The sequence below is a fragment of the Pygocentrus nattereri genome, chromosome 22, assembly GCF_015220715.1.
Source record: "Pygocentrus nattereri isolate fPygNat1 chromosome 22, fPygNat1.pri, whole genome shotgun sequence".
NCBI classification, from domain to species: domain Eukaryota; kingdom Metazoa; phylum Chordata; class Actinopteri; order Characiformes; family Serrasalmidae; genus Pygocentrus; species Pygocentrus nattereri.
The window spans coordinates 15,096,756-15,111,978 of NC_051232.1; the positions used below are offsets into that span (position 1 = coordinate 15,096,756).

The 15,223-nt window shown below is 38.7% G+C and overlaps 1 protein-coding gene across 1 annotated transcript in view; it reads left to right on the forward strand.

The window, feature by feature from the left end:
- The window catches only part of LOC108413826 (SLX4 interacting protein), a 109,902-nt gene extending 96,190 nt beyond the window's left edge, over positions 1-13,712 (forward strand). Inside the window, exons 5-8 of the mRNA XM_037533069.1 lie at positions 95-177; positions 12,028-12,134; positions 12,218-12,374; positions 12,851-13,712. Of these exons, the coding sequence (XP_037388966.1) occupies positions 95-177; positions 12,028-12,134; positions 12,218-12,374; positions 12,851-13,387 (884 nt within the window). The 3' untranslated portion in view covers positions 13,388-13,712. The remainder of the gene's footprint in view (positions 1-94; positions 178-12,027; positions 12,135-12,217; positions 12,375-12,850) is intronic.
- Positions 13,713-15,223: the final 1,511 nt, after the last annotated feature.

Sequence of the window (15,223 nt, forward strand, 5' to 3'; positions counted from 1 at the left end):
CTGTGGCCACTACCAGACAGAAGCTTTGCTGTGTTTAAATATGTTCTGCATATATGCAAATTTATTTGTGGTTCTTTCCCTCCCATCTGTGCAGAACTGCGTGTTTTTCCTGAGCGATTTATTGTGTGCGTGAGCCTTCCCGAGAATGACATGGCACTCTTTGGAAACTTGAAGATGGTAGGAACTGTTTATAATATCCACTTGCCTAGTAGCACAAAATATAGAATGTCTTTCTGAGCACTGTTCAAAAGCCAAAGTGATGCCACTAAATGCCATATTTGCATGAATGTTCATGTGGCCTCAATCCAAAGTTTTACTCTTTTATCTCAAAGTTTTACTCTACTTTTATCTACTTACAGAGTGTGAGAAATAATGTGAGAATGTGAGCACAGTACCACTCTTTCTTTTCTGATAGAAACGTGTCTATTGACTTATTTACTGATACCAACTGATCTGATATTTATTCCTTTAAAATCTTTTAAGCACTTCACTTAAAATGGCCATTTGAAAGTATTGCTCAAACACTCTACATGAAGATTGACACAGCCAACCACATCACATAGCATCACATTTCTTCAGTTCAGTCATAGTAATTCATACATGCAAAACAGATATCACCATGTAATGCACACGCACACACCTCTTCTATGCTGCTTGTCCTTCTGGGACGCGGGGGAGCTGGAGCCTATCCCAGCAGTCATTGGCGGAAGGCAGGATACACCCTGGACAGACCACCAGTCCATCGCAGGGCAGACAGACAGACAGTCAGACATATATATTCACATCATACTCAGAGTAAACCAACTCAGACACAGGGAGAACATGCAAACTCAACACAGAAAGGATATTGGTCAGTGGGGTGCTGGAGTCACTCCCAGCGGTCATTGGGCGGAAGGTATAATACAAAATGAGCCAATTTTAGAATAAAAGAATTGTAATTTTAGTATACTTAGATAGCTACTTACTGTTCTTATGCTATGATTGACTGAAGCTTATAACTTTAAATGTTGAGTAGGGAAAAAAGGAAAACACTTCATCAACTGGGAATTCCTACTCGGAATGTCGGAAAAGGCATTCACAAAGCAGAGTTCAGCATTAGATTGTTTTTTTCAATATAACTGTTCACACTGTCAAAACAGTAAAGAGCTGGTACAACAATTATGAGGTACCTTTTAAATGAGATTGTTGTAGTATTTGCTTTTGATCAGTCAACATAACCACTGTAGTTTTTTTAAATCTATAACATTGATCTTCAACTTTAATGTTTTTTAGAATGTAGACGGATCACAAATGTTGAATTTATCACTCATATCACTAATGTTGCTATCTAGTTACTAACAGCCCTTGTGGTTATGGAGACATGTTTTTCCCATTCAGATAGGATTTTTTTAATTTTTCTTCTAATATTCAATGTTTGATATATTGTGCAACAATTGACTGAACTCTTTGTAATTGAAGAAAAAACACTGCCCCCCTAGGACTGGAGACCTGGTTTCTGTGGTAGCCCTCAAACCTTAGCCTTAATCTGTTCATTTGCTGAAAGTCAAATACACTGTGCTCACTGCCTATGGCTGTGGTGATGTTCATTTTCTTGCATGGAGCCTGGATTTTCTCAGCAGGATGTTTAATTGTATAATTGGCTACCTAGGTGAACAGTGTAGTTCAGTCAAGCGGCAGACATGGGGTCTGTATCACATCCCTCCCTTAGACACCCTGTTGTTTCCTTGTGTCCTTAAACTAATGTTAACATTAAGGTCTTTTCAAATCCTGCCCTTCTATTAAATCTGTGAGGAGCCACCCAAGAAGTACAAAATACATGTCTCCCATTGATCCCGGTACTTTTTCTGTTAAATCATTTGTTATTGTTTTTCTTCAAGGCATTTTCTTTCTTTCCCTCTTTTTTCCATGTCTTGCTCTGGCTTTCAATGAAAGCAGCAATTGTCATAATTTGAGTAGAGAGATCCAGTTTGAGAGTGCAAAGTTCAGATTGTGTAACCAAATTTTCCAGTGGAGAGAAGCAAGGCTCTAGTTTTCTTGTTCTCCTCCCCAGGATGTGGTTCTCTGGGCTCGTATGTGTCGTGGGGACTGGCTGGTTGGAGGCTTGTGGTGGCTTTTTCGCTCACTCATCCTCTCTGGTGGTTTGGAGGAAAGAGAGAGTGTTAGCTGGACGTTCTCACATGACAAAACACATTTGTTTACCTTCATTTCTCTGCTCTTATTTGTCAGCAGGCCTGTTTTCTACTTCGCTTTCTACTTGTCCAGAAACACACACACATACACACACACACACACACACACACATACACACACTTCTAAACTTATCCTTCTGGATCAAAGGGGGGAGCTGGAGCGTATCATTGGCACTATCATTAGTAGGCATCATGACACCCATGGCCAAGAGAGCATATATGGTCTGGCTTTCCTTGGCCCCCTTCTTTCATCATTACTGAGCAGGATGCTAGTCTATGCAGAAGTCTATGTAGATGTATCAGAATTTAGCTGTCTCCTCTAAATGTGTTAAGCTGTCCAGTTTCATTGTATTAGTTGCAGTTTGAAAAGATGCAGTGGCTGACTTTCAGACTATGGGGAAACATCTGTCAGCTTCATGGCATTTTGGGATAGGGCGAGACCTGGCTATCAGGTGTAATTGGTCATGACTATGTTGGGGACCAAATTGGGTATACAATAAAACTAATAAAAATACATTAAGATGCCTCTTGCTGCCACTGTATTTAAAGCAGGTGATTGTCGAACTAAGCAGCCTAAAAAGGAATCGTAGCATTGTTATTGCATTTGTACTGTGAGTAAAGCACAATATACGGTATTTTGTAAGTGTAAGTATACCCTTCTCTTTATTTTTTTTTAAGACCTCATCAGCAATTAATCGATGTTGACTCAACTTTCATCATTTAATTGTGTCATGACTCATCATGACAAATAAAAGGGAAGCACACTGAATAAATAAAAAAATATATTTTAATAATAAATAAACTTAAGGTTCTGATGCAAAAATCTCAAGGACAAAAACCTAAAATCCACAATAACTCCAAAATAAACAAACAAACTGAACCATAATACCCAGAAGAACAAAAGAAAATGGCCCAGGACACAAACCACAAAACAAAAGAGAAGCTGTCCCACAAGCACACCACACAGGTGTAAATAGTGTTCTTGATTAGGCCTTCAGCCGCACCCACTACAACACCACCTGTAATGGCACAGGCCTGTAATGGCACAGGTCTGTCACAATTGTAAAATTTTGCAAACTCCTACATTCAAAAAACTGTAAACTCCTACATTCAACTAATTATCTATTCATCTGAATTTTCTCAAACCCTAAACCTTAAGCTAACCATAACCTCAAACCCGAACCTAACCCTCACCCCTGACCTAAGCCTAACTCTGGTACTAAACTGAGCATGTATAAATAATCCAGTGGTGGCTAATAATCCAGTATGAATAATCCAGTGGTGACCTCAAATACACCTTTTCTGTATGCATGTTAATTTTTCATTTTTGAGTAATCGATTACTGGTCTTTACTTTGGGGAACTACACCACAAAATTACTCTGTCACTAGTGGGTGGTTTGCAAAATGTTAATAGTAGCCATAGAGTTCGGTCATGAGGCCAAAAGATCCAAAGGTCATAATTTGACAGCAAATGGTGACATAATGTGTGGTTTCTTTGTGCAGCCATAGCTATTGTGACACTCCAAAACATCAGTATGTTTGCCATCTATACTGTGGGTTGTAAGATTAGTCACATCCTGAGTTGTGGTCTACAGAATGCGGTTATAGGAGAAATGCAGTCATTGCTAATGTATGATTGATTCTGGTCTGTTTCTCAAGCCACAGAGGGACGGAAAAAATTATCATAAAAAACATTCTAGTAGAGATGCACTGACATGAAATTTCTGGGCAGATACGTAACACCTAGTTGTGATCAGTAGTGATACACATAACTAGTTTTTATTTTTTTATTCTGCATATTAGTGCTCACTGGACCATAATTCATACAAAGTGCAGGGAGAATAAGACAGTTTAAAACTCTTGATCACTGATTTGTTTTACATACATTGTGACAAAAGTATGTAAACACCCAAATATCATGCCCTTACACGTCATTCCATGATTTGGTTCCATTAGTGTGTTCCTCTGCTGCTGCTGTAGCAGCCTCCACTCTTCTAGGAAAGTTTCCGCTAGGTTTTGGAGTATTGCTGCAGGGAGCATTAGAAAGTGCATTAGTAGGATTGTGTACTGATGTTGGCTGGCACTGTGCAGGCCAGTGAAGTTATTATCCCTCTTCCCAACTTCATTGTAGGCTCCTAAGCATTTGGGCAGGGGGTGTTCTACTGGTATGCACCAAAACCAGATTTGTTTGTCAGACTGCCGGGTACCGAAGTGTGATTCATTAATCCATAGATCATGTTTCCACTGCTCCAAAGAAGTGTGCCTTATGCCACTTAAGATGACATTTGGCATTACCAAAGTTGATATTAGGCTTCTGTGCAACTATTTGGCAACAGTAACTCAGTCCATGAAGTTCTTTTTGCTGACTTTGCTGCCAAGCAGTTTGGAACTGATGATTTTATTGCTTACATATTGCTTACATAAGCAGACTTTTCTGACATTATCATTAATGGTTGATGGCAGCTTAACTGCTGAGTGAAAACGACATTTGTTTCATCAGAGTATCCATAAATGCTAATTGGTGTGAAGTGTATTCATATACTTTTTTTCTTGCTCAAAATGGCAGTCTGTGACAAAGTCTAAAATTGGTCATGTTCTATCAAAGTAATCATGTGTATCAAAGTAAATGCATTCATTCCCCCCAAAACAAGTACTGTATTTGCATGATGTTGGGGACAGTCCTACTTGCATCAGCCAATCACTTGAAGTTCTATCTATAATCCGATATCTCACTCATTTTTCCACAACTTTTGCCACAAAAACAATAAACGAATGGCTTAACTTGCTTTTTGTTAAAGTTACTGACATGATGCATATATCAGACCACTCAACGTCATTGAGCTCTGATGACAGCATCAGTAGATAATTCAACTCAGAAAATCACCCAAAATCCTGATAATATTGCTCAGATTTTTGGCCTTCATATTCCAACAAAGGGTTAAAAAAGCGATGTGTTTCACACACCAGATCACTCATCTGACTGTCCTCACCATCCAGAGTGATTTCATCTACCTGTGATCATCCAGCCAGCAATCCAGCTCCAAAATCACACAAAACCCATTTGCTATTGCTATATCTCTGCTTTTAGTCTTCATTTATAAGCAAAGGGTTGAAAATGGCAACATGATTTACGCACCAGAACACTCAGAGGAACCTGCCATTACTAACAGAGAAACCAGCTCTAACATCCCACAACCCAGAAATACAGCACAAACTCACCAGATTACTGTAAAACCTGCAATTAGCTCTCTGCTTTAGCCTTCATATAGCAACAAAAGGATTAAAACAGCGATGCAGTTCACACATCACAATGACCATTAGGGCGTGCCCTGTGTCCAGAGTGACTCTGTAAAGATTTGATGATTCGGTCAATGACCTGGTTCAGAAATAACACTGTTCAGATCCTGTGTTTACGTCCATTTAAATGCCCATTTAAATGTCTAAACTCTACATGTACGACCTAAAGCTTCTCCTTGTGTCTCAAAACAGTCCTTTCAGTCTTCAGTTTACATTGATTTTGAGTGTTACAAATATCTATCAAATATGCTATTCAATTTGTAATTAAAAATGAAGCCTGTCTGTGTATCAGAGTTTAAGCACTCAGCATGAATCCAAGAGGACTTCAATAAAAAATCAGTAAAAAACATGGCCACCTTGTGCACCTTTATTTTTACTCATAATAACCAATAGAATGAATCACAATCAAAATTATTGCACTTTCAGCTCACAGACACTCCAGACTAACAATTTCTGAAAAGATATTTGAGGTGTCACTTGTTTTCAAAATCTCTATAAGCAAAAAATAACAAAATTATTCAGGCACTACGTACATTTTGATCAAAAATTACCCAAATTCATAAATATATCAACTTTCTGTTAGCATTTACATGTCAATAATGGCATATCTGTGTAGCCCAAGGCATATCTGTGTAGCTCCTGAAAATGACTGGCCTTGTAAATACTTTATATTTATAATTGTAGTTTACACAAAATAACAAACAGTTCCCCTGTATTACTGAATGCTTGAGTCTGTGGGTACATGCTTCTTTCCTACACAGCTTTTCACTGTTAAGGTCTTCAGCTAGTGTTAAGATTTATACAAGGTTTCCACTGTGCTATAATCATGATGATAAAGCTATGGTCTAGGCCAGAATGTCCAGTCTTAACCTGCAACCACACTGGCCCTTTGCGGATTTCATTGCAAGAAAGCAAGAGCACACATGATCAGTTGTTTAAAGACTGAGACTGACTGAGTAAACAAGTGGAATCAGGTGTGCTCTTTTTTGTTTGGATAAAAACCTGGGCCTTTGAGGATAAGATTGGACACCCCAGGTCTATGCGAACTTAACCCCAGGAATTTGCGGTTCTTGGAATCATCAACTGAAAGAAAGTGCAAGAGTAAGCTATGGTATCTTTCTGAAAAATACTGAATGGAATAATGTCTCTGGTAATGTCGCTTGGCACTCACAGTTTAGAAAAATCGAATTAATCAGCTAACATTAACCATTACTGAACTAACGTTACCTCCAACACAACCTCAAATCAGGACTGCCCATACTCTTCTGATTATTTTGCTCCACCGCACAAACAAAATAAAGGCTGTTGCAGGAAAAAATCACAAATAATGAACAAATTCTCTCAGTTAAATAACATTTCGAAAACTTTCAGCCCAATTTGACCAAATTTTGTTGCAGCCAACAAATTTCATGTACTGGGCCCGAATAGAGCGTTGGGAATAATGAACAGGTATTGCAGTGTGAAATAATCAGAGAACAGTGATGTGGCATCTGGTGCGTCCCACGCCAGGCTGACAGCATTTTTGCATGTAGATGTAAACACAGCGAAGAGAAAGATGGACGCTGCTGTTGCAGTTGTAGAATGGAACAGTGAAACAAAGGTTTGTTGAGCAATGTTACGTGCAGCAAACCTGGTATCTGGTACATTTATATAAGGTTCTTGATATATTAGCACATTTGTTATCTCAGGTTCTCTTTGAAGGAACAGACATAATAGTGTGTACTGTCCTCTTTTTGACACACAGGAATGGGTCCACAATTGCTCACTTTGTTTTCTTTTTCTCTTCAGAACACAAAACTGGCAGCATCACACTTCTGTAGCCAAGACTGACTGACAGTTTCTTGTAATGTATAATGTTGCCAGTCTCCTGATCAAAACACAGCACCAATTTATGGCCTAATCTGACATAGTGACCATGTGTGTGTGAGAGGGGGATAAGGTATCTGTTGATCACAAGTTTAAGAATACTACCTTATGTTATTGTTCTCGGGATATCAGCCCTCAATTCACATATAGAGTGCCCTGCAGTGAAATAGCAGAGCTGGCTACCACATAGTGGACAGAAAAATTAGCCTACTGACCAAGTTCATTCCATGTGCCCCTTTCCCAAGCGCTGAACAGTTTGAAGTCTCTTTTGTAGCCTTTTTTTTCTTCCCTAGACAGTGGATTGCCACTACCATGCAGAGTTTTTTCCCATGCGTGGGCATAATTTTTGGCAAAAAAAAAGAAAGAACATGCTGAATGTTGGTAAATCTGTCAGGGAATATATATATCTTTATAAATGATTGGTTTACAAAAAAGGAAAAAGAGCATTAAAACAATAAAATAATTTACAAAATCAGCTAAACAGTTGAAAGTTCACTGGAGGTGGGTAGAGATAAGAACTTTAAAATAGTGGTTTATATGAGCAAACAGAGCTTTAGAGTGTCCTGTGATAAATTCCATTTAGGTCACTGTTACTAAAAAGATTTTTCTAGTTTTGTGCAGCTATAAGCACCTGAAGGGTGATCCTATGACTGGAGTCTGATCATTTACATTATTTTCATTCTCTTGCAATATAATTGGGTCTCAATAAAAGTGTCTGCCAAATAATATAAAATGTTTGCAAAAAATAATGAAGCGATTACTCATAGTAAAACGTCTTATAGTGGAATCCTGTTTTTGAATGTATAAATAAATACATTTTTAAAATGACCAATTATTGGTATTAGTATTGGCCACAAGGTGTAACTTATTGTTTGTTAGGCTCCAGAAACGTCCTTATTAGAAGCTGTGTTTTGTTCCCACTTTTGTACTGGACTGTAGCTGTAAGTTTTAGATATTTTAACCATAGGCCATCTATGTGCCAGATGTTATTGTTGAATTTCTAGAGTATTTCATGTTTTGAATGTTCCAGTTTCCTTACTATTTGCTTTAGGACAAACAGTGAAAGAGCATGTAAACTCTTAAATAAGTTAATCAAATGATTTTTCAAATAAAAGTAATATTGAAAGCTTGTATGACTTGATATACAATGTAAAGTATGTATGTGTAATGTAATGTAAAATGTAGAGAATATTACATACTTCTGTTTAACCAAGTGATCTGTACTGCTTAAATGCTTAAATACATGAAACTTTAGATTTACTGGACTCTGCCTATCAAAGTCTAACAGATCTTGTACTGATCTAGGTATTTAATTCTACAATAAATAGTCTGTCTTTACCCTATCATTAGCGTAGCCCTTTAGTCTAGTCTTTTATGAAATCAAATATGTTTGGGCTTGGGAGCTTGTTTTTGTATGGGTTAAATGCTGCCCAATGATCCTATACCTGTAGAGATTGCTGTCTTAAGGACCTGCTCTGTTCTTGCTCAGTCAAGTATTAGGCTGTTGATAGGGCTTCATTAGCTTTGTTGAAGGCACATTCAGTAAGATTCAATAAGCTGCTTTTATCTTTGTGTTCTGTCCTTCTTCTCTTTCACCTTCTTATGGCTGCTTTTCCTTTAGGATGGGGAAAAATGAATGACAACTTCAAAGCATTGTATTTGTGTGTATTTTTGTTTTTTCGTAAAGCTAGCAGGGAATTTGTTTCAGTGGATTTGTCGGCATTGGAAATCCCATGAATAAAACATAAAAACACATAGTAAAATAATCTAATATAATTCAAGAATATCTTGTTAATTTGAAGCATGGATAGCTTGTGAAAAAAACATTCACTATTCTAAAAATGGAGATTTATCTAAGCCATTGTTGACTTCATTGCTGAAAGGGAATTACAACTTACTCATTTGTAATGTTTAGACAGAACAGTGCCACTGGCCCACACCTGGAAGAGCAGAGTTCAAGTTTTTTACCTTTTAGGATATGCAGTATCACCTGTGCTCACGGTGTGTGCATTTTCCAAACATGCATCAATTATATATGCATGAAATACGATTGCTTTTCTCAACTTATATCTGTTTCTCAATTTGACTGAGCACTTCTAGGCTTCCTTTAGAACTTTCCATGTGAACCAGACCTTTTAACACTTCCAAGTCAATGGGTGTAAGATGTCAGCATCAGATGTTTGCAACACTGATGACTCTGAATTGTCAACCCCAGATTACAATATTAAGAACTAAAGTAGGACTTGATACTTTTCCTAGTTCCTCTATGCATGACTACATATGCATGTGACAGTTATACTTTTTAATATATATATATATATATATATATATATATACATATATATGTGTGTGTGTTACTTCAGAGTGACTTATTAAGAGCAAGAAAAAACAACTGCTTAACTCATGCAAGCATATCACATTAAATATGATGTTTTAGGCTGAGAGAGCAATGAAATCATTATCATTTTTTAAGTGCAGGCAAATAAAAAGAGGGATTTGCCTTTTTGTTTTAAAGGCAGTGCTGTACAATCCCCATGGCCTGTTCTCATGACTACACCAAATGTCTCCAAGTATTAACAAGTCAGTACAATGGATTTTGTTTAGGGCAATTTCTATCCTTTTCCCTCCTTGCTTTTTCTCCCTTCCTTCTTCTTTTTTTTCTTTGCTTCTTGGGGCAGTCATGGGCTGGAGGTTAGGGAACTGGCCCTGTGACCGGAAGGTTGCCGGTTTGATCCCCAGAGCCAACAGTCTGTGACTGAGGTGCCCTTGAGCAAGACACCTAACCCCCAACTGCTCCCTGGGCGCTGCGGATAGGGCTGCCCACCGTTCCAGGTAAATGTGCTCACTGCCCCCTTGTATGTATGTGGTGCTTCTCTTCACAGATGGGCTAAATGCGGAGGTGAAATTTCCCTGTTGTGGGACTAATAAGGGTCACTTAACTTCTACTTCCTTGTTTTTCATGGCAAATCTAGTTTGTAAGCTGCATGAAACTTACTTTCTGTGAAACTTTTTAGTTTTACAATGCAATTCAATAACAAAGTTGCAGGCAATGTATTTGATTACTCCACTAGTTCACAAGATCAGTAGTGTGCATGATTAGATATGTGTGTGTGTGTATGTGTGTGTGTGTGTGTGTGTGTGTGTGTGTATTTTTGGCAATACACACACACAGACACTATATTGCCAAAAGTATTCAATCACCCATCCAGATCATTAAATTCAGGTGTTCCAGTCACTTCCATGGCCACAGGTGTATAAAAATAAAGCACCTAGGCCTGCAGACTGCTTCTACAAATATTAGTGAAAGAATGGGTCGCTCTCAGGAGCTCAGTGAATTCCAGCTTGGTACAGTGATAGGACACCACCTGTGCAAGTCCAGTCGTGAAATTTCCTCACTACTAAATATTCCACAGTCAACTGTCAGTCGTATTATAATAAAGTGGAAGCAATTGGAAATGACAGCAACTCAGCCACAAAGTGGTCAGCCACGTAAAATGACAGAGTGGGGTCAGTGGATGCTGACTAGCATAGTGCGCAGAGGTCACCAACTTTCTGCAGAGTCAATCGCTGCAGACCTCCAAATGTCATGTGGCCTTCAGATCAGCTCAAGAACATGGAATGAGTTTCATGGAATGAGTTTCCATGGCTGAGCAGTTGCATCAAAGCAGTATGTCACCAAGTGCAATGCAAAGCATGGAATGCAGTGGTGTAAAGCGCTGCCGCTGGGCTCTAGAGCAGTGGAGACGTGTTCTCTGGAGTGACCGATCACACTTCTCCATCTGCCAATCCGATGGATGAGTCTGGGTTTGGCGGTTGCCAGGAGAACGTTACTTGTCTGACTGCATTGTGGCAAGTGTAAAGTTTGGTGGAGGGGGATTATGGTGTGGGGTTGTTTTTCAGGAGTTGGGCTCAGCCCCTTAGTTCCAGTGAAAGGAACTCTTAATGCTTCAGCACCAAGAGATTGTGGGCAATTTCATGCTCCCAACTTTGTGGGAACAGTTTGGGGACGGCCCCTTCCTGTTCCAACATGACTGCGCACCAGTGCACAAAGCAAGGTCCATAAAGACATTGATGAGTGAGTTTGGTGAGGAAGAACTTGACTGGCCTGCACAGAGTGCTGACCTCAACCCAATAGAACACCTTTGTGATGAATTGGAGTGGAGACCTCTCTGTCTCTAATTCTGACCTCACAAATGTGCTTCTGGAAGATCTGTAAAAAATTCCCATAATAAACATACTCCTAACCCTTGTGGAAAGCCTTCCCAGAAGAGCTGAAGCTATTATAGCTGCAAAGGGTGGGCTGACATCATATTAAACCCTGTGGATTAAGAATGTGATCTCAGTCATTTCCATATGCGTGTGAAGGCAGATGAGCAATTTTTTTTTTTTCACAAGTAAAATTGTGCTTTCCCTTAATTTTCAAGCATTTGAAGTTGCATGAAAGTTTCACCATCTAAAGCCAGTCTCTCCCTCGCCTTCTTCTTGTTCTCTTTCTGAATCTATGTACTCTTTACTTCTACCCATGTCAACTGTAGGGATTGTGTTTCAGGTGCTGTAGTAGTGACAGAGTTTTGCCATCAAGCAAATTAAGTATTATTAATAATATTAAGTATTTCCATAGGAAGCCAGTGAAAATATTTCCTCTTCTTTTCATCATGGTTTGTCTTTTTCAAGGCTGAGCAGAGTGGACAAAGCAGGTCGGGGTATTTTTCTGGCCCCAGAGAAACCATAGACCCATTAAACAGCTCCACAATAACAAAGAGGGCTGCCCTTCAAAAGATGTGAGTATTATTCTGATGCAAATCTTTCAAGTTTGGGATGCTGCTAAGACTCACATAATTTTATTTATTGTTTTTATTTACAGAACCAGGCAGGCTGATGCCCGTCCGGAACCTGAACATAAAATCCTGGTCCAGAACCAGCTACCAAGGGATGCAGAACACTTTGTCCTGCAAGAAAAAGAGACTGATGAGGATGAAGTCATGGATGTGTCCATGCAGACAGCTTCCAAGGGAGATAAGGTGAGTGCTACTGTGCTACATACACTGCAAAAGTGATTTAATGGCAAAAAGAGTATCTTACAATGTAGGTAGGAATATCATATATAATATGGTAAATATAATAAATTGTTTCTTGTTGTGCAATATTATATGATTGTTTTTTAATAATATTATGATATTATGATTTTAATAATATTATAAATAGATTATTCAGTCCAAATAAAAAATATCCAGGATGGTAACTTTATAGGAGAAAGCTAAAATGTTTGTTTTCTACTTTTAATATAAGTTAATGTAAAATGATTTTATTCTAAGCAATTTTGGAGTATCTATTTCCATTGTTATCAGTTTCTATTGGTCCATTCATTATCAGGCATCTCCTGAGCTCAAGTCATTTAAAAAAATAAAATATGCAAAAAATGTGTATTTGTACTTGCCTCTATTTCAAAACACTTTCACTTGCCAACATATAATTATTTAAAGTGTGTCTCTTTTAGACAGGATGCAGTGATCATAGTGAGCAGGTCGAGCAGAACTTGGAGGCTGAGGATTGTGCAAAGAAGCATGACATGGACCATGACTCTGAAAGCAACCCACAAGACCATCAGACAACTGGGAGGAGGAGAAGACGCCTCCCAAGCAGCCCCATGGAAGACTTTAACCATCGCGAGGCCAAAAAGGCATGTGTTCGAGAGCTTTTCATTGGCGCTGAAACACACAGTTGTTCCACCATGGCCCTGATGCAGAGCTCCACACTGGGCCCCTCTCCCAGTTGCCCTGGTGCTGCTGCTCAGGCTTCTTCTGAGGGCATGTTGGAAGAGGAGCTGCTTACACATGGAAAACAGTCCCCACGCCTCCCCCTCAGCAACAGCAACGCCAAGCACACTAACCAAAGCAGACTGGCCGCAAGTCTGAGAGGCCTATCTGTCAGGGCTGTATCCTCCAGCTCTTCTATTAGTTCCAGATCGGCCGCCAAAGAGGAGAAGCCGAGTGTGCCCAGAATATCCCGATTACGCCGACTCAAGAAATCCTAAGGGGGACCAGCGGCATAAAGCAGGAGAGGATCCCTGACGCCACTGAGATAGATGTTGCCATACACCCTCCCACTGTAATGCTGTCTGTCAGTAGGGGTGCATCAAACATACACACACATTTGTATTTATACAGTGTCAGGACAAGGGATCATGCATCCATTCCATGTTTAATAAATACATATACAGTACTGTACGAAAGTTTTAGGCATGTAAGCAAATTTTTAACAGCTTACCTTAGCAGTGAGTTTATCACAATATACATTAAAATAAAGGCATATTCATAATTCAGATAAACATAGAGACACAGAGACTTGTTAATATCATCAATTACATCATGAGCACAATTTAATGAAGCACTGATTGGTCAAACCAGGAGTTGCTTTATAACTACATATAATACTGGGCTTTCTCGAAGAGAGGTTTGAAAATGGTTAAACATCCAGAAAATCACTATTATATATGTATATATATATATATATATATATATATATATATATATATACAATCATTATTCATTAATATTCTATAAATTTTGTTCATTCAAATATTAACATTTTTCTCTTTTCTGAAAATGTGTCTTGGGTGCCTAAGACTTTCGCACAGTACTGTAAGTAAATATAATTATAAGTCCCATATATACACCGCAGGTACCATTTGGGTGTTGGCTCATTCTCAGCACTGCAGTAACACTGATGTGGTGGTGGTGTGTTAGTGTGTGTTGTGCTGGTGCGAGTGGATAAGACACAGCAATGCCCTTGGAGTTTGTCCACTCACTGTCCACTCTATTAGATACGCCTACCTAGTTGGTCCACCTTGTAGATGTAAAGTCAGAGACAGCTCATGTGTCAGCATAGTTTGTGTTGGTCATCCTCTAGTCCTTCATCAGTGGTCACAGGATGCTGCCCACAGGACTTTGTTGGCTGGATATTTTTGGTTTGTGGACTATTCTCAGTCTCAAAAGAAAAACTGACCATATTGTACAAAACAGCCCTAAAATGTGGCCTGTAAATAGGACAGAATATATATCTTTTAGTCATCATTTTTCTTTGTTTGAAAATTTTCTGAATTCTACAGCGCTCTGTTGTTTATTTCCTGGTCTAGATCGAAAAAAAAAACAGATTTTGCCAAACTAAACATGAAAAGTGTGTTTTACGTCGTGAACGTGGTTTCCGATTTCGACATCTAATGAGAGCAACAGTGGCCCTATGTTCCACCCATTGAATATATCGCCCAATTAGTGGTGCATCTGGTTACTCCATAATTGTCACGCTTTGTTCATACATCTTGTGCATTTTTGTTACATTTAAGGCTTTCAAGGATAAGTTTTTCAACTTTTGAAAGTTTCAACTTTTCAACATAGCTTTCAACTATTGCTGCTCGATGATTTATCCATAGATCTCACATGAGCACTGCATAGTCTGCAGAAGAGATTGCTTAAAAGATTGTTTAAAAGCCCTTTTTGAACAAGAAGGCTACAGTCATGGATTCTATTTTAGCAACAGACGATTTGAACAGCTGGGATTCAGCCTGCGCTACTTCAGATGGTTCAAACTAGAATAATTTGTGAACGGAGTTCAAAAAATTAATGGTTTTCATAATGTATAAATTTGACAGTATTAATACATATAGCACTGTGCAAAATTCAAACACATAAGCAAATTTAACATATTAACATTTCTCTCAAGTGTTTCTGCCAATTAAAAAAAGAATTTCAGGTTTTAAAAAGTAGTTGAGATGTCATGAGCTAGCTGCGTATTCTCATTCAAATCCGCCACCAGCACTTCTGATTTAATGTAATGAAGGGCTGATTAATCAGACTAAGTATTGGATGATAAC